The 27,160-nt window shown below is 45.5% G+C and overlaps 1 protein-coding gene across 1 annotated transcript in view; it reads right to left on the reverse strand.

Moving 5' to 3' along the window:
- Positions 1-270: 270 nt before the first annotated feature.
- The window catches only part of LOC120298012 (nuclear receptor corepressor 1-like), a 123,976-nt gene continuing 97,086 nt past the window's right edge, over positions 271-27,160 (reverse strand). The window contains exons 23-32 of the mRNA XM_039321327.1: positions 24,016-24,189; positions 20,723-20,883; positions 15,799-15,913; positions 13,548-13,649; positions 10,723-10,820; positions 8,615-8,786; positions 5,639-5,773; positions 3,817-3,900; positions 2,199-2,452; positions 271-1,048 (exon numbers count right to left, since the gene is read on the reverse strand). Coding sequence (XP_039177261.1) covers positions 662-1,048; positions 2,199-2,452; positions 3,817-3,900; positions 5,639-5,773; positions 8,615-8,786; positions 10,723-10,820; positions 13,548-13,649; positions 15,799-15,913; positions 20,723-20,883; positions 24,016-24,189 — 1,682 coding nt within the window. The 3' untranslated portion in view covers positions 271-661. The remainder of the gene's footprint in view (positions 1,049-2,198; positions 2,453-3,816; positions 3,901-5,638; positions 5,774-8,614; positions 8,787-10,722; positions 10,821-13,547; positions 13,650-15,798; positions 15,914-20,722; positions 20,884-24,015; positions 24,190-27,160) is intronic.

Consider the following 27,160-nt stretch of genomic DNA (forward strand, 5'->3'; position numbering starts at 1 on the left):
CATCTTTTTTACATCGTGGTGACCAAAACTGGATGCCGTATTCCAAGTGTGGCCTTACCAAGGCCTTGTAAAGCGGTATTAACACTTCGCGTGATCTTGATTCTCTCCCTCTGTTAATGCAGCCTAGCACTATGTTGGCTTTTCTGGCAGCTGCAGCACACGGCTGGCTCCTGTTTAAGTGATTGCCCACGAGGACTCCGAAATCCCTATCACAATTACTATGTCCTCCCTCCCTCCCTTCTCCTTCCTTCTCCTTTTTTCCCCTTTTTCTTCTTTCCCTTCCTCTTTCTGTGCCCTCCCTCCTTCCTTCCCTCCCTTCCTTCTGGAAATTGCTTGACGACTCCAGGATTCAGTAACACTAATGGCAGCAATTTGTTTAACAACTGTCACCCAAAGGTGGTTAAAACCGAGAGCGACTCCCTTAACAAATATCTTGCTTAGCAATTGGAAGCGCGCTAAACAAACATTTGTAAGCCGAGGAGCACCTGTACAGCAATACCACAGGAGGAAGCCATTAGTACCCATGCTGAAATACTAAAAAAAAAAATACAAATATAACCAATTAAAGTCTTTCTGAGTTCCAGAGACTCAGAACGGGTAGATGGTTAGTAGATTGCCTGCTCAATTGATCCATTTTTTTTCTCCCTCGTCCCGCTGACCATTAACGGAAGCCGCAAAGCCTCCGAGGCTGCCTACCTTCGCCGCGGTTCATCATGGGTGAACTTCTGGACAGGCTTTGATAGCCCACTGGGGTCCTCCTGGCGTTGGGATCCTCGTAGATCCCGGGACTGACTTGGGACTTGGGAGCCTCGTGGAGCGTGGACCGCAGGACGGAGGGCCCCGAGCTGACCACCGAGGTGTGGCGAGAGCGCATCTCTCCAGCCTTGGGGTCTTCGTGCTTCCCGCGTTCCACCACCTTCACGTTCTCGGGGACCATCTCCATGGGCGGGAGGCCTCGCGAGAGTTTGCTGGGCCCGGTGATCAGGGACTTGACGTTGTGCTTGATAGCCGACTGGCAGGAGCTGCTCTCATACTTGATGGGCGTCCCCTGGAGAAGAGAGGAGAGGAGAATGGGGGCAAATAGCGGAGAAACCTAGCATGGTCTTGGAATGGCGGTTAAATCAACCTCTGCCTGCATCTTGGAGGTGGGGTCAGATGGCCCATCAACCAATAACAGGATATGGATTGTTTTATGAAGATGGAATGTAATTAAGATACGTATAAGCTAAAAATTTACAGATAAATGCAATAATGATGTTTTTAACTGAGCTGATATAATAAGAACTGTACTAGCTTGAATACAAGACAGTAAGTGATAAGGGGAAAAAGAGAAGAAATATCTGAAATTGTAACCTGAGATTTGCACTAAAGATTTTGTTATCGAACTGTTGATTAACCCAGTCACCACGTTGCTTTTTAAATACTGAAATGTAAAACTGGGAAATTAATAAAATGTTATTAAAAAGAGTTACTTTTTTCACTTCCGTTGTAACTTTGAATGGTTATTAAACGATCTGTTGTAATATAAGGACTATCTACATTAGAAGAGTATACTAAAAAGCAGAGATGTCACCCTGCCAACAAAAGTATGTACAATCAAGGCCATGGTTTTCCCATTGCAATGTATGGCTGTGAAAGTTGGACCATAAGAAAGGCCGAGCACCAAAGACTGGAGGCCTTTGAACTCTGGTACTGGAGAAGACTCCTGCGAGTCCCCTGGACTGCAAGGCGATCTAACCGGTCAGTCCTGGAGGAGATCAACCCCAACTGCTCTTTAGAAGGCCAGATCCTGAAGTGGAAACTCAAGTCCTTTGGCCACCTAAGGAGAAGGAAGGACTCACTGGAGAAGGGCCTGATGCTGGGAAAGATGGAGGGCAAGAGAAGAAGGGGACGACAGAGAATGAGGGGGCTGGATGGAGTCCCTGAAGCAGGAGGCGTGAGCTTCAATGGACTCCAGAAGACGGTAGAGGACAGGAAGGCCTGGAGGAACGTGGTCCATGGGGTCGCGATGGGTCGGACACGACTTCGCAACTAACAACAACAACATTAGAAGAACAGACGATCTGGAAGCTCACCCTGAATAGGGGTGAGACTTTGTGACCTCGACAATTGCTTCCAACTCTTCAAAAAAAAAAAAAAAAAAGGGACTGTAGGATTTGAGCTTTTTTCCCAACTGCGGCCTCCAGGTTTTTGCTCACCTGGGAGATGGATCCTTCGATGATGGGGCGGACGTGAGGGACGAGATCGGGAGACTTCTGGCTTTCCTGATTCAACAGGTCCTGCCGGGGGATTTCGTGGACCGAGCGCCCCATCTCCTTGATGGTGGTGACCGCGTCGTAGGGCTTCCCCTTGGTGATGGCTCCCTCAAAGGTCCTCATGGGGGGAGACTCCCTCTTGATCTTGGGGTACTTGAGCCCGATTTCGTAGCTCTCAGCGGTCGATCGCGGGGTGCCTTGGGTGGGAGAGAGAGGATCGCAGGATTGGGATTGGGATAGAATAGAACAGAATACAAAATAGAATAGAAAATAGAATGTAGAATGGAATAGAAAATAGAATAGAATAGAATAGAATAGAATGGAAGGGAAGGGAATAATGGAAGAATGGAATAGAATAGAATAGAATGGAATGGAATACAAAATAGAATAGAATGTAGAAAAGAATGTAGAATATAGAATGGAATAGAAAATAGAATAGAATGGAATAGAATATAGAATATAGAATAGAACAGAATAGAATAGAGCAACAAACATGATTAGGAGACTGGAGGCTAAACCATATAAATGTCTAGTCCAGGGGTAGCCAACCTTGGCTCTTTGATGACTCGTGGACTTCAACTCCCAGAATTCCTGAGCCAGCATGGGGAAACTTTGGCCCCTTCATGACTTGTGGCCTTCAACTCCCAGAATTCCTGAGCCAGCATGGCTCAGCTTGGAAACCTCTCCCTTTCCCCTCAGCATGGCTGGCTCAGGAATTCTGGGAGTTGAAGTCCACCAGTCATAAAAGAGCCAAGGTTGCCTACCCCTGGTCTAGTCTAATGAAGAGAAGGACGAGGGAGGGGGGGACATAATAGCAGTGATCCAATATTTGAGGGGATGCCACAGAGAAGAGGGGGGGGTCAACCTATTCTGCAAAGCACCTGAAGGCAGGACAGGAAGCAACAGATGGAAATTGATCAAGGGAAGAAGCAACCTGGAACTAAGGAGGGATTTCCTGAGAGAGAGAACAATTAACCAGTGGAACAACCTGCCTCCAGAAGCAGTGAATGCTCCAACACTGGAAGTTTTTAAGAAGAGACTGGACAGCCATTTGTCCGAAATGGGATAGGGTTTCCTGCCTGAGTGGGGGGGGGGGAGGGTTGGACTTGATGACAAGGTCCCTTCCAACTTTATTATTATTATGAACAACCTGCCTCCAGAAGCGGTGAATGCTCCAACACTGGAAGTCTTTAAGAAGAGACTGGACAGCCATTTGCCTGAAATGGTATAGGGTTTCCTGCCTGAGTGGGGGGGGGGAGGGTTGGACTTGATGACAAGGTCCCTTCCAACTCTATCATCATCATCATCATCATCATCATCATCATCATCATCATCACCACCACATAGCTGCAAGAGACCTTGGAGGTCATCTAGTCCAACCTCCTGCTCAGGCAGGCAACCCTGTACCATTTCAGACAAATGGCTGTCCAGTCTCTTCTTAAAAACCTCGAGTGATGGAGCACCCACAGGCTTCTGGAGGCAAGCTGTTAGGAGAGAAGAGATGGGGGGAGGGAAAGGGGGGAGAGAAGAGAAGGGAGTGGAACATTGGTCTTTTTCTTACCTTGCATTATGGAGCCCGCCAACACAGTCCTCTCCTTCATGTCGGAGTGGGGACTGCCTTGAGGCACAGCCCGGCAGATTAAGCCTAAAAGACAGAAGTGCCATTACTAAAAACAGCATCTCCCTGTTTCAACTGTACCTCCGACGATATTTGGTGAATTTCAACACATTTCCGAGGAAGCCAATAGCGATACATTTACATCCTAGAAACATTCTTTGAAGCTTCATTTTGTCCAGGAACCACACAGCGTTTGTACCTCGGTGTGGCCATGTACACACTGGGTCTGCTAAGACAAATTAAAATGTAACAGAATATACCCCAACGGTGCTGTTTCACAACTGATTTATTTTATTTATGTTGACATATTTATGTAGTGCGATGATGGCGAACCTTTTAGAGACCGAGTGCCCAAACTGCAACCCAAAACCCACTTACGCATCGTCGGGTGCCGGGCGGGGGTGGCCCATTGGGTGGGGGTGGCCCACTGGGTGGGCGTGGCTGCGGTGATAACGGCAGACTGGGTGGGACTAAAAAGTTCAGTCAATCAATTCTAACTTTGCAAGATCTTTTTTTTCCCCCGCAAGAAGTTGAAATTGACTGATTGATTGAACCTTTTTTTTTTTTTTTTTTGCACACGGGGGCGGAGGCCTAAAGCGAAAAGGTTTTATAAAACCTAGCTGAACGCCTAGGACTGGGGCGATGGCACGCGTGCCCACAGAGAGGGCTCTGAGTGCTGCCTCTGGCACCCGGGCCATAGGTTCGCCATCACTGATGTAGTGTATATTGGAGGTGGTGACCCTTTGAGCTCAATGCAATGAAATTTCATTTTAATGTATGCTAATTAGTGTACATTCACAGTGACAATAAAGTTGTTATTATTCCATTCCATTCCATTTTCCATTCCATTCCAGGGAGGGGGGGGCAACAGATGGAAAAACTCATCAAGGAGAGAACCAACTTGGAATTAAGGAGAAATTTCCCTACAATGAGAACAATTAACCCCTGGAACAGCTTGCCACCAGAAGTTGTGAATGCTTCATTGCTGGACGTTCTTAAGAAGAGACTGGACAGTCTGAAATGATATATAGAGTGTCCCTTCCAGCTGATTCTGATTTTCACGCAGGACACCCTACACCAGTGGTTCTCAACCTTTTTAAGGCCGCGACCCCCAACCGGTCGTAAGTTGAGGACTACTCAACCGGTCGTAAGTCGAGGACTACTCAACTGGTGCAGCACCGTTTGCAGAATGGGACTTTTGGCGGGCTCAGCAGGGTAGAGACAGCCTGGACAATTCCTATTGGCTTTTGAAAGCCAATAGAATTGGACTCTATTCAAGAGAGTCTATTCTATTGGCTTTCAAAAGCCAATAGAATAAAAGGGAGTAGCACAGCTAAGGAAAAGGGGGGGGAAAATGGCGGACTGCGTTGTTTGGCGACCCCCGTGAAATGATCGTTTGACCCCAAATGGGGTCCTGACCCACAGGTGGAGAACCACTGTCCTACACTATTTCAGAGGCTACCTCTTCTTGAAAACCTGAAGGAGCACCCGCAACCTCTGGTGGCAAGGAGTTCCACTGGTTAATTGTTCTGACTGTCAGGAAGTTTCTCCTTAGTTCCAGGTTGCTTCTCTCCTGGATGAGTTTCCACCCGTTGCTTCTTGTCTGGCCTTCAGGCGCTTTGGAGAACAGCTTGACTCCCTCTTCTTTGGGGCAGCCCCTGAGATATTGGAACACGGCTATCCTGTCCCCCCTTTGTCCTTCTCTTCATTAGACTAGACAGACCCAATTCTTGCAAACAAAGAGGAATTTGCTAGCCAAGCTTACCTTCTAAAGGCGTGGGAGATTCTCTCATTGACATTGCCTGCTTGATGTTTCCTTCCATGGCTTCATAGGTCCGTTTGAGGCCCATGTCGTGAGCGGTCCTTGGGCTCCGCGTTCCTTCCCGGACATTCTTGATGGCTGTTGAGAAGGAGAGAGAGAGAGAGAAAGAGAAAGAAAGAGAAAGAAAGAGAGAGAGAAAGAGAAAGAGAGAAAAAGAGAAAGAAAAAGAGAAAGAGAGAGAGAGAAAGAAAGAGAGAGAAAGAGAGAGAAAAAGAGACAAAGAGAAAGAGAAAGAGAAAGAGAGAAAAAGAAAGAGAAAGAGAGAAAGAGAGAGAGAGAAAGAGAAAGAGAGAAAAAGAGAAAGAAAAAGAGAAAGAAAGAAAGAGAAAGAGAGAGAAAAAGACACAAAGAGAAAGAAAGAGAAAGAGAGAAAGAGAGAGAGAGAAAGAGAAAGAGAGAAAAAGAAAGAGAAAGAGAGAGAAAGAGAAAAAAAGAGAGAGAAAGAGAGAAAAAGAAAGAGAAAGAGAGAGAAAGAGAAAAAAAGAGAGAGAAAGAGAAAGAGAGAGAGAAAGAGAAAGAGAGAAAAAGAGAAAGAAAAAGAGAAAGAAAGAAAGAGAAAGAGAGAGAGAAAAAGACACAAAGAGAAAGAAAGAGAAAGAGAGAAAGAGAGAGAGAGAAAGAGAAAGAGAGAAAAAGAAAGAAAAAGAGAGAGAAAGAGAAAGAGAAAACGAGAGAAGAAAGAGAGAAAAGAGAGAGAAAGAGAGAGAGAAAAGAAAAGAAAGAGAGAGAAGAGAGAAAAAGAGAGAGAAAGAGAAAGAAGAGAAAAGAAGAGAGAGAGAAGAGAGAAAGAGAGAGAGAGAGAAGAGAAAAGAGAGAGAGAAAGAAGAGAAAGAAAAAGAGAGAAGAGAGAAAGAAGACACAAGAGAAAGAAAGAGAAAGAGAGAAAGAGAGAGAGAGAAAGAGAAAGAGAGAAAAAGAAAGAGAAAGAGAGAGAAAGAGAAAAAAAGAGAGAGAAAGAGAGAAAAAGAAAGAGAAAGAGAGAGAAAGAGAAAAAAAGAGAGAGAAAGAGAAAGAGAGAGAGAAAGAGAAAGAGAGAAAAAGAGAAAGAAAAAGAGAAAGAAAGAAAGAGAAAGAGAGAGAGAAAAAGACACAAAGAGAAAGAAAGAGAAAGAGAGAAAGAGAGAGAGAGAAAGAGAAAGAGAGAAAAAGAAAGAGAAAGAGAGAGAAAGAGAAAAAAAGAGAGAGAAAGAGAAAGAGAGAAAAAGAGAAAAAAAGAGAGAGAAAGAGAAAGAGAGAAAAAGAAAGAGAAAGAGAGAGAAAGAGAAAAAAAGAGAGAGAAAGAGAAAGAGAGAGAGAGAAAGAGAAAGAGAGAGAGAAAGAGAAAGAGAGAAAAAGAGAAAGAAAGAAAGAGAAAGAGAGAGAAAGAGAGAGAAAAAGACACAAAGAGAAAGAAAGAGAAAGAGAGAAAGAGAGAGAGAAAGAGAAAGAGAGAAAAAGAAAGAGAAAGAGAGAGAAAGAGAAAAAAAGAGAGAGAAAGAGAAAGAGAGAAAAAGAAAGAGAAAGAGAGAGAAAGAGAAAAAAAGAGAGAGAAAGAGAAAGAGAGAAAAAGAAAGAGAAAGAGAGAGAAAGAGAAAAAAAGAGAGAGAAAGAGAAAGAGAGAAAAAGAAAGAGAAAGAGAGAGAAAGAGAAAAGAGAGAGAGAAAGAGAAAGAGAGAGAAAAGAAAGAGAGAGAGAGAGAGAGAAAGAGAAAGAGAGAGAGAGAAAGAGAAAGAGAGAGAGAGAAGAGAAAGAGAGAAGAGAAAGAAAAAGAGAAAGAAAGAAAGAGAAAGAGAGAGAAAAAGACACAAAGAGAAAGAAAGAGAAAGAGAGAAAGAGAGAGAGAGAAAGAGAAAGAGAGAAAAAGAAAGAGAAAGAGAGAGAAAGAGAAAAAAAGAGAAAGAGAGAAAAAGAAAGAGAAAGAGAGAGAAAGAGAGAGAGAGAGAGAAAGAGAAAGAGAGAAAAGAGAAAGAGAAAGAGAGAAGAAAGAGAAAGAGAGAGAAAGAGAGAGAAAGAGAAAGAGAAGAGAGAAAAAGAAAGAGAAAGAGAGAGAGAGAAAAAGAGAGAGAGAGAGAAAGAGACGGACTAATGGAAAACTATTTCCCTTGGATTCTCTTAGTGAAAATGGAAATATTTTTTCCACGGAAGGCAATATTTGTAGCTCAGGGTTGAACTGAGGGGCCCTGGTGCTCTTTAGGATTTCTTCCAGATGTTTCACGACCCAACTAGGCAACATCACTCGTGCTAAAAGGGAGTGGGCTTTGCAGAGGGCAGAAGAGGAGGAAGAGGAGGAGTGTGGGGTCTTTGGTGTCCTCTGAGCTCAGTTGTTTTCTTGCAGACGTTTCTCGACCCAACTAGGGAACATCATGAAAAGTCTGCAGGAAAACCACCCAGCTCAGAGAGCACCAGGGACCCCCACAGTCCTCCTCCTCCTCCTCCCTCCTCTATCTATTCCTCTTCTTCCTCTCTTCCTTCTGTACCTCTTCTCCTCCTCCTTCTTTATCTCTTCTTTTCCTCTTCTTCTTCCTTCCTCCTCCTCCCTTCTAACACTGATGCTACCTAGTTGGGTCATGAAACGTCTGTAGGAAAACCCACCCAGCTCAAAAAACACCAGGACCCCCACAGTCCTCCTTCTCCTCCTCCCTTCTAGCACTGATGATGCTACCTAGTTGGGTCATGAAATGTCTGCAGGAAAACCACCCAGCTCAGAGAGCACCAAGGATCCCACAATCCTCCTCCTTCTCTTCCTTCTCCCCCCCCCCCCGTTCCTTCCTAGCACTGAGGACATTACCTAGTTCGGTCATGAAACGTCTGCAAGAAAATCACCCAGCTCAGAGGGCACCAAGGACCCTAACGGAGCGTAATTTTCCTGGCCCAGCTTCCGTGGTGCATCTCCCTCAAGCAGCACGTGGGGGATGTGGAGCCTCCCGACTCGGCACTCACCATCGTAGGTAATGATGTGGCCGCTCTTCCCCTCGTAAATGACGTGGCCTTTGGAGGTGGCCATCTCTTCTCGGCTCTTCTCCGGACTGCTGTCCTCCGTAGCCAGACGGGTGATGGTGCCTTTGAGCAGAACATCCGCTGCAATTCCAGGCTGGGACAAAGCCGGGGTTCCCTGCAGCGGAAAGACATTTTAATCCACCCTTCAAAAAGATTAATTGGAGGGCAAGGGGGCAACTTGGACTGCTGCCTTTCGTAATTGACCGATAGGGAATTTGTCAATGCCGATGGTTTTTAAGGGGTACTGCAGATGTTTCGGGATTGCACCCATTGCTGCCGCCTATGGCTATCCATGTGATCTTCTTCTGCCACAGTCGTTCTGTTTCTACTTGCAGGTTTTCTGTAGTTTGTTATATTCTCCAGTTTTTTGGGTATTGTTATTCTACTCCAGTGGTGGCGAACCTATGGCACGGGTGCCAGAGGCGGCACTCAGAGCCCTTTCTGTGGGCACGCGCGCCCTCGCCCCAGTCCTAGGCCTTCAGCTGGGTTTTATAAAACCTTTTCGCTTTAGGCCTCCACCGCCGTGGGCAAAAAAAAAAAAAAAAAAAAGGTTAAATCAGTCAATTTCAACTTCTCAAGGGAAAAAAAAGATCTTGCAAAGTTGGAATTGATTGATTGAACTTTTTAGTCCCACCCAGTCTGCCGATACCACTGCAGCCACGCCCACCCAATGGGCCACACCCACCCAATGGGCCACACCCACCCAATGGGCCACACCCACCCAATGGGCCACACCCACCCAGCACCCGACGATGTATAAGTGGTTTTGGGTTGCAGTTTGGGCACTCGGTCTCTATAAGGTTCACCATCACTGTTCTACTCTATTCTACTCTACTCTACTCTACTCTATTCTATTCTACTCTATTTTCTATTCTACTCTATTTCCTATTCAATTCTACTCTACTGTACTCTATTCTATTTTCATTCTATTCTACTCTACTCTACATTATTGTTGTTGTTGTGTTGTTGTTGCTATTTATATTGATCATCGCACAGTCAGCCAGATGTTCAGACTGGATTTGGCATTTTGTCTACCTATCGAGTCCTTACCCAGGACCTGGGATAGGCAGATGTGGATGTTTGATGGTATTACAGGTATCGTCGCAGGATGGAAGCAGTTCCTAGTAAGGCCGCCTTTTGCAATTGACTAATAGCGAATTTGTCAATGCCAATGGTGTTCAAGTGGTGCTCCAGTTGTTTTGGGATTGCACCCAAGGCGCCTATGACTATTGGTACGACCCTTGCTTGCTTTTGCCACAGTCTTTCTATTTCTATTTGTAGTTGTTGTTGTTATTATTATGCCTAGATATCCAGGCTCAAATTGATGCTGACAAAAACAGCATGTGGAAAGACGGGGGAGGGGGCGGTCAGGTGTAGGGGGGGAATCCCTTCGCTTTTTCTGCTGATAAACACCTAGGTTGCTCCAGAGAGTGCAGGTAGCCCTCGACTTACGACAGTTCATTTAGTGACCGTTGGAAGGTACAACGGCACTGAAAAACGAGACTTAGGACCGTTTTCCACTGTTACGACCACCGCAACATTCCCCCACGAAACCCGCGGGTCAAAATTCAGGCTCTTGGCAACGGACTCGTAGTTATGACGGTTGCCGTGTCCCGGCGTCCCCTTTTTTGCGACCTTCCGACCAGGCAAAGTCAATGGAGGGGAAGCAGTGGATTAACATCCCCCTCAATTAACTGCAGTGGATTCACTTAACAGCGGTGGGCAGAAAGATGGTACAATAGGGACAAAACTCCCTTAACACATGTCTCGCTTAACGACAGAAATTTTGGTCTCAGTTGTGGTCGTAAGTCGAGGACTACCTGTATATTGAAGCTGGCCGAAGAGGAGAAAAACGGCCTAATTTAATAACTGCAGTTAAGCGCTGTGGCGAGAAATCGGGCAGACCTCCCTGAACAAAAAAATTCTCACTTCGCGGCATAAACTTTGGCCTCCATTCTGGTCGTATGTCGAGGACTACCTGTCAACTCAGGAAAATAAACCACCGAGCCGACGGAAGGATCGGAAAAGCGAACGACGCAAGGTGGGCGTACCTGAGTGATGGAGCCGCGCAAAGCAGGCATCGCTTCCATGGAAAGTTTGCTGGTGGGAGTCCCTCGGGTGATGCTCCCTTCCTGGATGGTGGTTGTACCTGCAGGGAAGCGGAAGAGAAGAGGACAAGAGTGACGATGGACAAGGCCAGGTAAAAGGTAACAAGAGGTAACAAGGCCAGGTAAAAGGCACGGAGGACAGATGCAATAGGTACAGTGGTGGCCCAAATTGTGGAAACCTTTTGGGAAATGTGTACGGTAAAAATGCCACCTTTGCTTAAATTTCCACCCATTTTTCTTCTCATTTCTTTATAACTGTAGCCTTGTTCGCTTAATAAATACTATTTTTTATCGCTTTCTGGGTGACTGGTCAACTCTTTGCACCATGACTTTAATTCAGTGGTTCTCAACCTTTTTAATGCCGCGACCCCCAACCGGTCGTAAGTCGAGGACTACTCAACCGGTCGTAAGTCGAGGACTACTCGACTGGCGCAGCACTGTTGGCAGACTGGGACTTTTGGCGGGCTCAGCAGGGCAGAGACAGCCTGGACAATTCCTATTGGCTTTGGAAAGCCAATAGAATTAGACTCTATTCAAGAGAGTCTATTATATTGGTTCTCAAAAGCCAATTGAATAAAAGGGAGTAGCACAGCTAAGGAAAAGGGGGGGAAAAATGGCGGACTGCGTTGTTTGGTGACCCCCGTGAAATGGTCATTTGACGCCAAATGGGGTCCCGACCCACAGGTGGAGAACCACTGTCTTAAATTTTATTACGTTTTATAAGCTGACTAAAAGAAAGAGCACAACCCCCCCCCCCAACCAACTTGATAGCCATCACATCACACGCTGATAAATGTCCTCCTCTCGGCTTCAATACAGGACATCAATCACTGGATCCTACCGTGATCTGATTGGCTCATTTCCAAAACACGATGACACTCGATTGGTTCTCTAAACACTCCTGCTCATTGGCTACCATCAGAGGAAGGAAAGCTACCTGAGATCAACCTAAGCAAGTTGTTCTTCCTTTTTCTGGTTATTTGGCTATAGCTTTTCATAGAATACAGTATGGATAATTGAACAAACTTTGCTGCATTACATTCCTGATTAAATGATCTTTCCATCGATATATAATTTTATGGTACTGCTCCCCCCAAAAAGGGGTGTTATTAGCCATCAAACCTCAAAAATACACTTTTCCTAGAAGGTTTCCACAATTTTGGCCACTACTGTAGATAACGGTAGGTGTAGGGACTGCTCAAAGTTACAACGGTGCTGAAGAAAATGAGACTTAGGAGCATTTTTCAACGCTGATGGCTGCTGCAACATCCCCGTGATCAAAGTTTAGCCGCTTGGCAACAGACTCGTATGCATGACGGTGGCCGTGTCCCTGGGGCGAGTGTCATGTGATCACCTTGTGAGACCAAGCCAAGTTGATGGGGAAGCCAGAGTACGTTACTAATTTAACAAGCACAGTGATTCACTTAAGAAGGGTGGCAAGGAAGGTGGAATGGAATGGAATAGAAAATATGGAATGGGATAAAATGGAATGGAATAGAAAAGAAAATAGAAAACGGAATGGAATGGAATAGAATAGAAAATATGGAATGGAATAGAATGGAATAGAATAGAAAATAGAAAACGGAATGGAATCAAATGGAATAGAATAGAAAATATGGAATGTAATAGAATTGAATGGAACAGAATAGAACAGAACAGAAAATATGGAATGGAGTGTAATAGAATAGAAAATAGAAAATGGAATGGAATGGAATAGAAAAATATGGAATGGAATAGAATAGAAAATATGGAATGGAATGGAATAGAAAACGGAATGGAATGGAATAGAATAGAAAATATAGAATGGAATGGAATGGAATAGAAAATATAGAATGGAATAGAATAGAATAGAATAGAAAATATGGAATGGAATGGAATGGAATAGAATAGAAAAGAAAATAGAAAACGGAATGGAATAGAATAGAAAATATGGAATGGAATAGAATAATAGAAAAGAAAATAGAAAATGGAATAGAATGGAATAGAAAATAGAATACGGAATGGAATGGAATAGAAAATATGGAATGGAATGGAATAGAATAGAAAATATGGAATGGAATAATAGAAAACGGAATGGAATGGAATAGAATAGAAAATATGGAATGGAATGGAATGGAATAGAAAATATAGAATGGAATAGAATAGAATAGAATAGAAAATATGGAATGGAATGGAATGGAATAGAATAGAAAAGAAAATAGAAAACGGAATGGAATAGAATAGAAAATATGGAATGGAATAGAATAGAAAAGAAAATAGAAAATGGAATAGAATGGAATAGAAAATAGAATACGGAATGGAATGGAATAGAAAATATGGAATGGAATGGAATAGAATAGAAAATATGGAATGGAATAGAATAGAAAATAGAATACGGAATGGAATGGAATGGGGATGGGATAGGATAGGATTGTCTGGGGCAAAATGCCGACTCTGTAACCTGCTTAAAGAGGGCTGCAAGGCGCTGTGAAGCGGTATATAAGTCTAAGTGATATTGCTATGGCTGTCTCTACATGTCTACTCATGGCTGACAGTCTGTCTATTCTCACCCCCACCAACACTGATAGAGCAAGCCATTTTAACGGAGAGCAAACCCCACCTTCCCTTCTAGCACTGACGAAGTTACCTCGTTGGGTCATGAGACATCAGCAAGGAAACCACCAAGCGCAGAGATCACCGAGGACCGCGCAGAACAGGCTGGACTGAAAAGACCGGCTCACACAATCTCGAGCACGCCCATTTTCTTCCTTAATTCCAGCTTGGCTTACCTCGAACGACTCCTTCATGCTGAGCTCTCACCAACAGGCCTTCGGGCTGTGAGTTTTGGCTCCGGGGTGAAAATTCTTCTTGCTTGATGTACGGCAGGGAACCTGCAAAGAAGGCAAGGGGGTGTTTGAAGATACACACAACCCACATCCAAACCATTTCATTCCCACACAGCCTCAGAGCGTCCAAGCACGCGCGAGTCGGATCTTGGCTCGGCGTCCATTTTCCAAACCACCAACGCCAATCCTGAGACTCAGGCCTACCCTGGTGGTGCAGTGGTTAAAGTGTCATATTGCAGGCTGACTCTGCCCACTGCCAGGAAGTTCGATTCTGACCGGCTCAAGGTTTATTTATTTATGAGACTTATATACCGCTTTTAAGTGCAAGCACTCTCTAAGCGGTGTACACCAGTAAGCAATGTGTGTATGTATGTATGTATGTATGTATGTATGTATGTATGTATGTGTATATATATATATGTTTTCTGAGGTTTTCGCGGGTGTTTGTATGTAGGTCTTTGGTTGTTCGGGTTTTCTCCCGCGTAAAATTGGAGGTGTCTTGGCGACGTTTCGACCAAGTCCCATTCGTCATCTTCAGGCTGGTGTTTTCAGCTTCGTGCTTCGAGCAGCAATTCAGCACGAAGCTGAAAACACCAGCCTGAAGATGACGAATGGGACTTCGTCGAAACGTCACCAAGACACTTCCAATTTTACGCGGGAGAAAACCCGAACAACCAAAGACCTACATACAAACACCTGCGAAAACCTCAGAAAACATATATATATATTTACATTGCCCTCAAATATATATATATATTTACATTGCCCCCAACAATCTGGGTCCTCATTTTACCTACCCCGGAAGGATGGAAGGCTGAGTCAACCTTGAGCCGGTGAGATTTGAACCGCTGACCTGCTAAATACAGTCAGCTAAAGTGGCCTGCAGTACTGCACTCTAACTGCTGCGCCACCTTAACTCACTTTTCGTCCTTCTAAGGTCGATAAAGTGAGGACCCAGATGGTTGGAGGCAAATAGGCTGTAAACCGCTTAGAGGGGACTGTAAAGCATTGTGAAGCGGTATATAAGTCTACGTGCTATTGCTTCCTTCCTTTCCTTCTTTCTTTCCCTGCCTTTTCTCCTTCCCTCCCTCCCTCCTTCCTTCTTTCTCTCCCTTTTCTCCTTCCTTCTTTCCTTCCTTCCTTCGTCATGGTGGCGCAATAGTTAGAATACAGTATTGCAGGCCCACTGCCCAGAGTTTGATCCTGACCAGCTGAAGGCTGATTCAGCCTTCCGTCCTTCCGAAGTCGGTAAAATGAAGATCCAGATTGTTGGGGGCAAATAGGCCGACTCTGTAAACTGCTTAGAGAGGGCTGTAAAGCACTGTGAAGCGGTATATAATTCTAAGTGCTGTTTCTTAGGAAGGAAGGAAGGAAGGAAGGAAGGAAGGAAGGAAGGAAGGAAGGAAGGAAGGAAGGAAGGAAAATGGGAAGGAAGGAAAATGGGAAAGAAGGAAGGAAGGAAGGAAGGAAGGAAGGAAGGAAGGAAGGAAGGAAGGAAGGAAGGAAGGAAGGAAGGAAAACAAGAAGGAAGGAAGCTGTAGTAACACAGTAGTTATAATGCAGCATTGCAGGCTGACTGCCCACAGCCAGGAAGTTCGATCCTGACCGGCTCAAAATTGACTCAGCCTTCTGTCCTTCCGTGGTCGGTAAAATGAGGACCCAGATTGTTGGGGGCAAATATGCTGACTCTATAAACTGCTTAGAGAGGGCTGTAAAGCACTATATGAAGTGGTATATAAGTCTAAGTACTGTTGCTTGGGAAGGAAGGAAGGAAGGAAGGAAGGAAGGAAGGAAGGAAGGAAGGAAGGAAGGAAGGAAGGAAGGAAGGAAGGAAGGAAGGAAGCTATGGTAACACAGTAGTTATAATGCAGCATTGCAGGCTGACTCTGCCCACTACCAGCAGTTCAATCCTGACCGGCTCAAGGTTGACTCAGCCTTCCGTCCTTCCGAGGTCGGTAAAATGAGGACCCAGGTTGTTGGGGGCAAATAGGCTGACTCTATAAACCGCTTAGAGAGGGTTGTAAAAGAACTTTGAAGCGGCAAATAAGTCCAAGTGCTGTTGCTAGTGCTACCTTTCCGTCTGAAGACCACCCCCCACATCTAGTTGGGCTTTTGAAGGCCAAGGAGCCCTTGCTTTCTGCACACCTGCACAGAAGCCGAGGCCGTGTCCGTCTTCCTATCATCCTTGATTTACCTGACTTGGAATCCTGCTGTCTTGGCAAGCCGAGCGAAATGGAGCCTCCAGGTGGCTTGGCTGGCTCCTGACCGTAAGAGCTCTGACTGTGGGACAGGTAAGTGCCCGGTGTTCCCTACGAGTGGGAGGGAAAGGACATCTTAGAGAGGAGAGAACTACGTGCCGGAACAGGGTGAAGTTGGGGTGAATGTGCCTGCGATCCAGCGGTGGGTCGATAAGAGGAATCCCGCAGGTGGACCGCACACGGAATGGGTCGCAAATGACGCTGGGGAGAGCGCAGGTGTGACGCGCACTTCGTCTCTACGGAGGTGTGCGTAGGCTGCTGGCCAGGTGGGCTGGGACTGCTGCTGCTGGAAATCCAGCTGGGTCTGAGGACCCCCGTTTTGGTGGAGGCTGTCAATACGAAGAGCAATCTGAATCCTCCATGTCTATCTGTTTATCATCTCTTTCTCCCCTCCCCATCTACATGTCTATTTTTATGTCTACCGTATTTTCCGGCGTATAAGGCGACCCGGCATATAAGACGACCCCCAACTTCGGCGCTGAATCACATACCTAGAAAGTTGTCTTATACGCCGGAAACTACCGTTATTTCCGGCGTATAAGATGACTCGGCGTATAAGACGACCCCCGACTTCGGCGCCAATTTCAACACTTTCGAAAGTCGTCTTTATACATCGGAAAGTACAGCATCATCTGTCTACTGTATCTATCATCCATCCATCATCGTCTCTCTCTGTCTCTCTCTCTGTCAGTCTATATTTATGCTATCATCTATTTACTGATTGTGTATGTTTGTGTGTCTATCTATATTTATCTATCGTCTATCATCTCTCTCTCTCTCTCTCTCTCTCTCTCAGTTTAGCTGTCTGTTTATCTATTTATTTATCTGTCTATCATCTCTTTACCTACTGTGTATATCTATTATTATCTCTCTCCCTGTCAATATCATATTAATCTGATTATCTACTATATCTCTTTCACTCACTCAGTTTGGCTGTCTGTTTCTATAATCTATCTACTATGTCTGTCTGTCTATCATCATTTCTCTCTTTATGTCAGTCTATTTATCTCTATATCTGTCTATCATCTATCTACTCTCTCTTTCTCTTTCTCTCTCTCTTTGGCTGTGTTTATCCATATATTTATCTGTCTGTCTATCTATCTATCTATCTATCTATCTATCTATCTATCTATCTATCTATCTATCTATCTATCTATCTATGTCTGTCTATCTATCTATCTATGTCTGTCTGTCTGTCTCTCTCTCTATTATCTCTGTATGTATGTATGTATGTATGTATGTATGTATGTATGTATGTATCTCTCTCACACACCTAACTATATCTATCTACCCATCATTCGTCTGTCTGTCTATCTATCTATCATCTATATCTTTATCTACCTCTCTCTCTCTATCATCTATCTATCTCTGTATATGTAGCTCTGTATATCTCTCTCTATTATCTCTGTATATGTATGTATGTATCTCTCTCTGTCTATCTGTCTGTCTATCTATCTATCTATCTATCTATCTATCTATCTATCTCTGTACATCTCTCTCTATTATCTCTCTATATATGTATGTATCTCTCTCTGTGTCTATCTGTCTATCTATCTATCTATCTATCTATGTCTGTCTGTCTATCTATCTATCTGTCTGTCTGTCTCTCTCTCTATTATCTCTGTATGTATGTATGTATGTATGTATGTATGTATGTATGTATGTATCTCTCTCACACACCTAACTATATCTATCTACCCATCATTCGTCTGTCTATCTATCTATCATCTATATCTTTATCTACCTCTCTCTCTCTCTCTCTATCATCTATCTATCTCTGTATATGTAGCTCTGTATATCTCTCTCTATTATCTCTGTATATGTATGTATGTATCTCTCTCTGTCTATCTGTCTATCTATCTATCTATCTATCTATCTATCTATCTATCTCTGTACATCTCTCTCTATTATCTCTCTATATATGTATGTATCTCTCTCTGTGTCTATCTGTCTATCTGTCTATCTGTCTATCTATCTATCTATCTATCTATCTATCTATCTATCTATCTATCTATCTATCTATCTATCTATCTTCCCATCTCTCTCAAAAGCGACACACGATAAAATGTTAAAAAGCAAAAAACGGAATACAAAATTTAAAGAGGCGAGGGATGCTTAAAACTCACGAAAAGGCCGTGGGAAGGCTTTCAGGGCCCTTCCCCACTACCGGCATTTACCAAATTCCACCGGCCACAAATGAAGGACCCTCCCCACTCCAAGCCTGGAGAAAATAAAGCGGTGCGGGTTCTTCAACTGCCCTCCCCCACCCACCCATCTATGCCCTTCTGGCTCTGCCAGGTGACAAGCAGCCCCCACACCTGGAGGGCTCGGGGGGGGGCGGCTTTTGGGTGCGGCTGGGCTCTGGGGCTGCACGAGGCCTTGACCCACGGCGCAACCTGAAGCCTCAGCTGCCCCGGCCAAGCAGCTTAGTGTGAAGCTGCAGTGCGTCCCACGGTGCCCCAGCCGCAGTGGGTCTGACCGCAGGCACTCCGAGGCCAGCGAGGCCCTGCCCTCTGTGGCCCCGGCTGACCTCCTTGCTCCCACTGCGGATGAGGCGGGCCTGCCCTGGCCCTTCGTGAGGCGGCCGAGGACATGACAGGCCGCCTTTGCCGGGTCTCGCAAGGAAATGGTTGTGTGTGTGAGACCTTGAGGGGAAAAAAATGGTGCGGCCTCTTCGCAAAGGGGCCACGCCGGCCTGCTATGGGTAGGCTGAACTGGGAGGGCAGGGAACACCCAGATCAGGGTGCCCAAGAGGCCCGTAGGTAGTCCTCGACTTATAACCGTTCCTTTAGCGACCAAAGTTACGACGGCACTGGAAAAAAGTGACGTAGGGTGTTTTTTTTCACACTTACGTTGTCGGCCTCCCCCCCGGTCACGTGATCAAAATTGGGCTGCTTGGCGACTGATTTATAGTTACGACGGTTGCAGCGTCCCGGGGCTCACGTGATTTCCCCCTTTTTTTTGTGGCCTTCCGACAAGCAAAGTCAATGAGGGAAGCCAGATTCACTTAACAACTGTGTGACTTACGTCAACTGCAGTGATTCACTTAATAACTGGGGTTGTAAGGTTGTAAAAGAGGGACAAAAACTTGCTTGACAAATGTCTCACTTTGTAGCAGAAATTTTGGGCTCAGCTGTGGTCATAAGTCGAGGACTACATGTGTTAATTCTCTCTCTCTCTCTTCCCATCTGTCTCTCCATCTTTCTATCTACTTCTATTATCTCTTTATCTCTCCCGTCTATCACTCTCTCTTCTCTTTCTCCCTCTATTTATCTATATCTCTCCATCTCTCTCCCTTCTCACCTGTCTCTCCATTTTTCTACCTCTATCACCTTTTATATCTCTCCATCCATCACTCTCTCTCTATCTCTCCATCTTTCTCTCATCTCCATTTATCTTTCTCTCCCCTCCCACCTGTCTCCATCTTTCTACCTCTATCATCTTTTATATCTCTCCATTTATCACTCTATTTATCTCTCCATCTTTTTCTCTCTCATCTCCCTGTATTTATCTCTCTCTCTCCATCTTTCTCTCGCCCCTCCCACCTGTCTCTCCATCTTTCTACCTCTATCATCTCTTTTATATCTCTCCATTTATCACTCTATTTATCTCTCCATCTTTTTCTCTCTCATCTCCCTGTATTTATCTATCTCTCCATCTTTCTCTCATCTCCCTCTATTTATCTATCTCTCCATCTTTCTCTCTCTCCCCTCCCATCTGTCTCTCCATCTTTCTACCTCTATCATCTTTTATATCTCTCCATCTATCACTCTCTCTCCCTCTATTTATCTAATCTCCATCTCTTATTCTCTCTCATCTCCCTCTATTTATTTATATCTCTCCATCTCTTTCAAACTTCCTCTCTCTCACTCACACACACACATATCTCTATTTATCTATCTCTCATCTCTCTCTCTCACACACACACACCTCTATTTATCTCTTTCTCTCCATCTCTCTCACAGACAGGTCTTTATTTATCTCTCTCTTTCTCTCCATCTCTCTTTCTCTCTCACAGACACAGATCTCTATTTATCTCTCTCTCCCCCCCCCCCAAGCCAGCTTCCAACCAGCAAAGTCAACGAAGGAAGCCAGATTTGCTTAACGACTGCAGTGATTCACTTGACAATTGTGGAAAGATTGTCATGAGGCAAAACTCACTTAACAAATATCTTACTTAGCAACAGAAAATTTGGTTGTTAAGCCGAGGACTACCTGCAGATAGTGGGAAAAAGTGTGTGGGGGGGGGCAATTAAAGCATCCCTGCGGTCGTTAAGTGTGGGGGAGGCTGCCAAGCAGTGAAATTTTCTTCACGTGACTGCAGGGGGCGCTGCAACAGCCAGTGACATTGTGACTTTGAACACGAGCAGGACAAGAATTAACAGAATAATAGAGTTGGAAGGGACCTTGGAGGTCATCTAATCCAACCCCCTACTCAGGCAGGAGACCCTATACCATTTCAGACAAATGGCTGTCCAGTCTCTTCTTAAAAACTTCCAGTGTTGGACCATTCACTGCTTCTGGAAGCAGGTTGTTCCACTGGTTAATTGTTCTAACTGTCAGGAAGTTTCTCCTCAGTTCTAGGTTGCTTCTCTCCTTGATTAGTTTCCATCCGTTGCTTCTTGTCCTGCCTTCAGGGGCTTTGGAGAACAGCTTGACTCCCTCTTCTTTGGGGCAGCCCCTGAGATACTGGAACGCTGCTATCATGTCCCCCCTCGTCCTTCTCTTCATGAAACGAGACAAACTAGAATGGGGATTAAGTCAAGGACTATCTTAAGGGCCTTCCATCCAGCCTTGAGCTTCTGCAACAGAGAAGACCAGCCGAAATAAACAAACATTTCTTTTCTCTTTCCTGCTTACTTGTGAAATGGAGCCTCCCATGATGAAGGAGGGCTTCTCCGAAGGCACCACCGTCTTGGAGGAGGGGATCAGCGGTGGGGGCGGCCGGGTGGGCCGGGTGGGTGGGGGCCGGACCCCTTCCGGGAGATTCGTGATGACTTGATGGGGAGCTGGCTGGAGGACTGGGGGAGAAAGTTTAAGAAAAAAACATGGGATAAATGTTATCGATAGAAGCTCAGGGTTGAAGTAGGGTCCTCGGTGCTCTCTGAGGGAGGGAGGGAGGGAGGGAGGGAGGGAGGGAGGGAGGAAGGAAGGAAGGAAGGAAGGAAGGAAGGAAGGAAGGAAGGAAGGAAGGAAGAAGATTGTGGGGTCCCTGGTGCCCTCTGAGCTTGGTAGTGTTCTTGCAGACGTTTCATGACCCAGCTAGGTAACATCAGCGCTAGAAGGAAGAGGAGGAGGAGGAAGAGAAAGAGATGATGATGATGATGATGATGATAATAATAATAATAATAATAATAATAATAAGAAGAAGAAGAAGAAGAAGAAGAAGAAGAAGAAGAGGAAGAAGAAGAAGAAGAAGAAGAAGAAGAAGAAGAAGAAGAAGAAGGGGAAGAAGAAGAAGAAGAAGAAGAAGAAGAAGAAGAAGAAGAAGAAGAAGAAGAAGAAGAAGAAGAAGAAGAAGAAGAAGAAGAAGAAGAAGAAGAAGAAGAAGAAGAAGAGGAGGAAGTTGGAAGGGATCTTGGAGGTCATCAAGTCCAACCCCCTGCTCAGGCAAGAAACCCTATACCATTTCGGACAAATGGCTGTCCAGTCTCTTCGTAAAAACTTCTAGTGTTGGAGCATTCACCGATTCTGGAGGCAGGTTGTTCCACTGATTAATTGTTCCCACTGTCAGGAAGTTTCTCCTTAGTTCCAGGTTGCTTCTCTCCTTGATGAGTTTCCATCCGTTGCTTCTTGTCCTGCCTTCAGGCGCTTTGGAGAACAGCTTGACTCCCTCTTCTTTGGGGCAGCCCCTGAGATACTGGAAGACTGCTATCCTGTCCCCCCTCATCCTTCTTTTTGTTAAACTAGACATCCCCAATTCCAGCAACCGTTCCTTATATATTTTAGCCTCCAGTCCCCTGATCATCTTTCTTGCTCTTCTCTGCACTGTTTCTAGAGTCTCAACATCTTTTTGACATCGTGGTGACCAAAACTGGATGCAGGATTCCACGTGTGGCCTTACCAAGGCCTTGTAAAGTAGTATTAACACTTCCCGTGATCTTGATTCTCTCTCTCTGTCAATGCAGCCCAGCACTGTGTTGGCCTTTTTGACAGCTGCAGCACACGGCTGGCTCCTATTTAAGGGATTGTCCACTAGGACTCCGAGGTCCCTCTCACAGTTACTACTACTATTGAGCAAGGTACCCCCTATACTATACCTGTACCTTTGATTTTTCTTGCCTAAATGTAGAACCCTGCTTTTTTCACCACTGAATTTCATTTTGTTAGATAGCGCCCAGTGTTCAAATCTGTCCAGATCCTCCTGTATCCTAAGCCTGTCTTCTGGAGTGTTGGCTATTCCTGCCAGTTTGGTGTCGTCGATGGAAGAGGACAAGGAGAAAGAGAAGAAGAAGAAGAAGAAGAAGAAGAAGAAGAAGAAGAAGAAGAAGAAGAAGAAGAAGAAGAAGAAGAAGAAGAAGAAGAAGAAGAAGAAGAAGAAGAAGAAGAAGAAGAAGAAGAAGAAGAAGAGAAGAAGAAGAAGAGGAGGAGGAGGAGGAGGAGGGAGGAGGAGGAGGAGGGAGGAGGAGAGGAGGAGGAGGAGGAGGAGGAGGAGGAGGAGGAGGAGGAGGAGGAGGAGGAGGAGGAGGAGGAGAAGAAGAAGAAGAAGAAGAAGAAGAAGAAGAAGAAGAAGAAGAAAAAGAAGAGGAAGAGGAAGAGGAAGAAGAAAAAGAAAAAGAAAAAGAAGAAGAAGAAGAAGAAGAAGAGGAGGAGGAGGAGGAGGAGGAGGAAGGGAGGAGGAAGAGAGGAAGAAGATTGGTGGGTCCTTGGTGTTCTCTGAGCTTGGTACCTTCCTTGCAGACATTTCATGACCTAGCTAGCTAACATCCTCAGTGCTAGGAGGGAGGAAGGTTTGTGGAAGGGAGGAGGAGGAACAGGAGGAGGAGGAGGACTGTGGGGGTCTTTGGTGGTCTCTAAGCTTCTTTTGATGCACATGTTTCATTATCCAATTAGGGAACATCATCAGAGCTAGAAAGCAGAGGAATTTGGGGAGAGGAGGAGGAGGAGGAGGAAGAAGAGGAGGATGACTGTGGGGTCCTTGCTGCTGTCTGAGCTTGGTGATTTCCTTGCAGGCGTTTCATGACCCAACTAGGGAACATCATCAGTGCTAGAAGGGAAGTGGGGGGATTGCTCCCTGTTGATATGCAGTGGCTAAAGCAAACAACAGCCTAATCAAGGAACTTACCAAGAAGAAAAAGACACCCTAATAAATACGGACATAGCAAGCGACTTGTATAAAAACACTGAACAAACCCCACCCCCTTCTACCACTGATGATGTTCCCTAGTTGGGTCATGAAACGTCTGCAAGGAAACCACCCAGCTCAGAGAGCACCAAGGACCCCACAGTCGTCCTCCTCATCCTTCCCTTCCTCCTCCTCTTCACTCCCTCTCCTCCTCCTCCTCTCCATAAACCCCTCCTTCCTTCTAGCACTGATGATGTTCCCTAGTTGGGTCATGAAACGGCTGCAAGGAAACCACCCAGCTCAGAGAGCACCAAGGACCCCACAGTCGTCCTCTTCCTCCTCTCTGCATTCCCCTCTCTTCTGGCACTGAAGATGTTCCCTAGTTGGGTTATGAAACGTCTGCAAGGAAACCACCCAGCTCAGAGAGCACCAAGGACCCCACAGTCGTCCTCTTCCTCCTCTCTGCAGTCCCCTCTCTTCTGGCACTGAAGATGTTCCCTAGTTGGGTTATGAAACGTCTGCAAGGAAACCACCCTGCTCAGAGAGCACCAAGGACCCCACAATCCTCCTCCTCCTCCCTTCTAGCACTGATGATGTTCCCTAGTTTGGGTCATGAAACGTCTGCAAAAAAACATCCAAGCTCAGAGAGCACCAAGGACCCCACAGTCCTCCTCCTCCTCCTCCTTCTCCTCCTCCTCCTCCTCCTCCTCCTCCTCCTCTCTCTGCAAAACCTTCCAGCTCTGATAATATTACCTAGCTGGATCATGAAACGTCTGCAAGAAATACCACCCAGCTCAGAGAACACTAAGGAGCCCAAACTGCGAGTTCCAGACTGCAGCCGAGAGAAGGGCCCGGGTGCGAAAGTTACCTGGTGGGACACTGTAGCGGGTGGCGTTCATCTCCGGCTGGGGAGAAGCCTTGTTCATCTCCCGGGGAGACAGGCGGTAGGGGGAGCCTGCGCGGGCCGCCGCGTTCTGCATCTGGGCTTCCTGATCCATGGCCCGCTTGACTTCGGAGTAAGGCATGTAGGCCACGGTCTTGGCTGCGGGGAGGAAAGGAACAGCGTCCGTTAAGCGAGGGGCATCGGGCAGAAAGAGAATCTTTCTCTGCAGTACATTTTTTTTTAATTTCAATTTTCATTCCCCCCCTTCAAATACAAAGTCCCCCCTCCAAAAAAAGATAAAAAAATACAACAAAACTAAACAAGGTATTTAAAAAAAAGTATAAAGGGAACCACAAAAAAAAACGACAACATCCCACAGTTAGTCCTTGACGTATGACCAAAATTTCTGTTGCTAAGTGAGATTCTATTGTTAGGTGAGTTTTGCCTCGTTTTACCACTTTTCTTTCCACAATTGTGATGTGAATCACTGCCAGTTGTTAAGTGAACCAGGCGGTCGTTAAGGGAATCTAGCTTCCTTCATTGACTTTGCTGGTCGGAAGCTGGCTGGGAAGGTGTGAGAGAGGAGAGAGAGAAAGAGAGAGAGAGAGAGATGGAGAGATATAGAGATGTATGGGTGTGAGAGAGAAAGAGAGAGGGATGGAGAGACATAGATAAAAGAGGGAGATGTGTGTGAGAGAGAAAGAGAGAGAGATGGAGAGAGAAAAAGAAAGAGATGGAGAGAGAAAGAGATGGAGAGATATAGACATGTGTGTGTGAGAGAGAGAGAAGGAGAGAAAGATGGAGAAAGAGAGAGAAAGATGGAGAAATATAGATAAAAGAGGGAGATGTGTGTGAGAGAGAAAGAGAGAGGGAGAGAGAAAAAGGAGAGATATAGATAAATAGAGAAGTTTGTGTGTGTGATAGAGAGAGAGGTGGACAGAGAAAGAGAGAGATGGAGAGATATAGATAAATAGAGATGTGTGTATGTGATAGAGAAAGATGGAGACAGAAAGAGAGAGAGAGATGGAGAAATATAGATCAATAGAGGGAGATGTGTATGTGTGTGTGTGAGAGAGAGAAATGGAGATAAAAAGAGAGCTGGGGCGATATAGATAAATAGAGGGAGATGTGTGTGTTTGTGTGTGTGAGAGAGATAGAGAAAGAGAGAAAGATGGAGAGATATAGAGGGAGATGTGTGTGTATGAGAGAGAAAGAGATGGAGAGAAAGAGAGAGATGGAGAGATATAGATAAATAGAGGGAGGTGTGTGAGAGAGAGAGAGATGGAGGGAAAGAGAGATAGAGGGAGATGTGTGTGTGTGTGAGAGAGATATGGAGAGAGAAAGAGAGAGAGATGGAGAGATATAGATAAATAGAGGGAGGTGTGTGTGTGTGTGTGAGAGAGAGAGAGAGAGAGAGAGAGAGAGAGGAAGTTTGATAGACAGTTTGATAGAGGTAGACAGAAAGATGGAAAGACAGATGGGAGGGGAGAGAGAGAACTTATACAGTAGTCCTTGACTTATGACCACAATTGAGCCCAACATTTCTGTTACTAAGTGAGACATTTGTTAAGTGAGTTTTGTCCCTATTTTACCACCTTCCTTGCAGCGCCTTAAAATACAAAGTAAAAAAAAGCGATTAAAAAAAATACAAAACTAAACAAGATATTAAAAAAATGTACATAGGAAACAAAAAAACCCCAAAACACCCCACAGTTAGTCCTCGATTTTACGACATTTGAGCTCAACATTTCTGTTGCTAAAAAAGACCGTCGTTAAGGGAGTTTTTCCCCGTTTCACGGCCTTTCTTTACGACCAGTTTCATAAATACATGCCAGTGGCCGAGGACAGTCCTACCTCGATACTTGACTGCTTCAAAACGCGTCGAATTTGGTATCCGGTGTGCTTTGAAGCAGGAATTTATTCTCCGAGGAAGAACTTTCCGGCATCGGCTGCCTCGTGATTCGCTATTTTTTCCGGCTGGAATAGCGGGTCACATGGTTTTCCTGGTACCTGTTGCTTTTAGTATTGGTTGCATCTTCCGGAACAAATTATCGACGGACACCGAGATACCATTATATCTGAATTTTGATTATCTGAACATTCCCCCCCCCCATGGTCATTAAGTGTGAAAAATGGTCCTGAGTCTCATTTTTTTCCCAGTGCCGTTGTAACTTTAAAACAGGGGTCTTCCAACTTGGCCCTTTGATGACTTGTGGACTTCAACTCCCAGAATTCCTCAGCCAGGATGCTTTAAGACAGGGGTCTTCCAACTTGGCCCTTTCATGACTTGTGGACTTCAACTCCCAGAATTCCTCAGCCAGGATGCTTTAAGACAGGGGTCTTCCAACTTGGCCCTTTGATGACTAGTGGACTTCAACTCCCAGAATTCCTCAGCCAGGATGCTTTAAGACTTGGCCCTTTTATGACTTATGGACTTCAACTCCCAGAATTCCTCAGCCAGGGTGCTTTAAGACAGGGGCCTTCCAACTTGGGCCTTTTAGGACTTGTGGACTTCAACTCCCAGCATTCCTCTGCCAGCGTGCCTGGAGTTGAAGTCCACAAGTCCTAAAAGGGCTAAGTTGGAAGACCCCCTGCTTTAAACCTTGACTAAATGACCGTTAATCATGACTGCCTGTCAGAACATTCTGATCGGCAGGCAAAAACGGTCCCAAAGAGAAATGGCCGCGCTATCCTCCATTTACGACGCAGGAGCTTCGATGCCCGATTCCAAACATGGTTTAAGGGTCCTGCTGGCACGCAGCAAGCCTAGTTCTATTTTTAGAACAGCTTCATGCCTGGCTGGGCTCCACGGGTTTTGGCCGTCACACAAGGCCGACTGATCTTTGCTGGCACGTGCCCTCGGCCTGCCCGGTTTCCCATGATCCCCCGTGAAACTTATAGCCTGCTTGTCAATTTGGCTGTCAAACAGCTGGGAAGACCGCAAATCAAATGTTCAGCCCTGCCTCCCTCTCCCCTCAGGGATTTGAGCGAGGCCTGGGCCAAGAGAGAGCAGAGGGGAATGGGGGGGGGGGGAAAGAAGGGGGAAAGTCCGTGAGAGAAATGTGTTGGACCATGGGCTCAGGAAATGGGACCCCTGGGATTCCCCCCAGAGCCGGTTCTGGGAATTCTG

Source organism: Crotalus tigris, unplaced genomic scaffold, assembly GCF_016545835.1.
Source record: "Crotalus tigris isolate CLP2741 ecotype Arizona unplaced genomic scaffold, ASM1654583v1 scf7180000023738.1706062, whole genome shotgun sequence".
In the NCBI taxonomy this organism is placed as follows: Eukaryota; Metazoa; Chordata; class Lepidosauria; order Squamata; family Viperidae; genus Crotalus; species Crotalus tigris.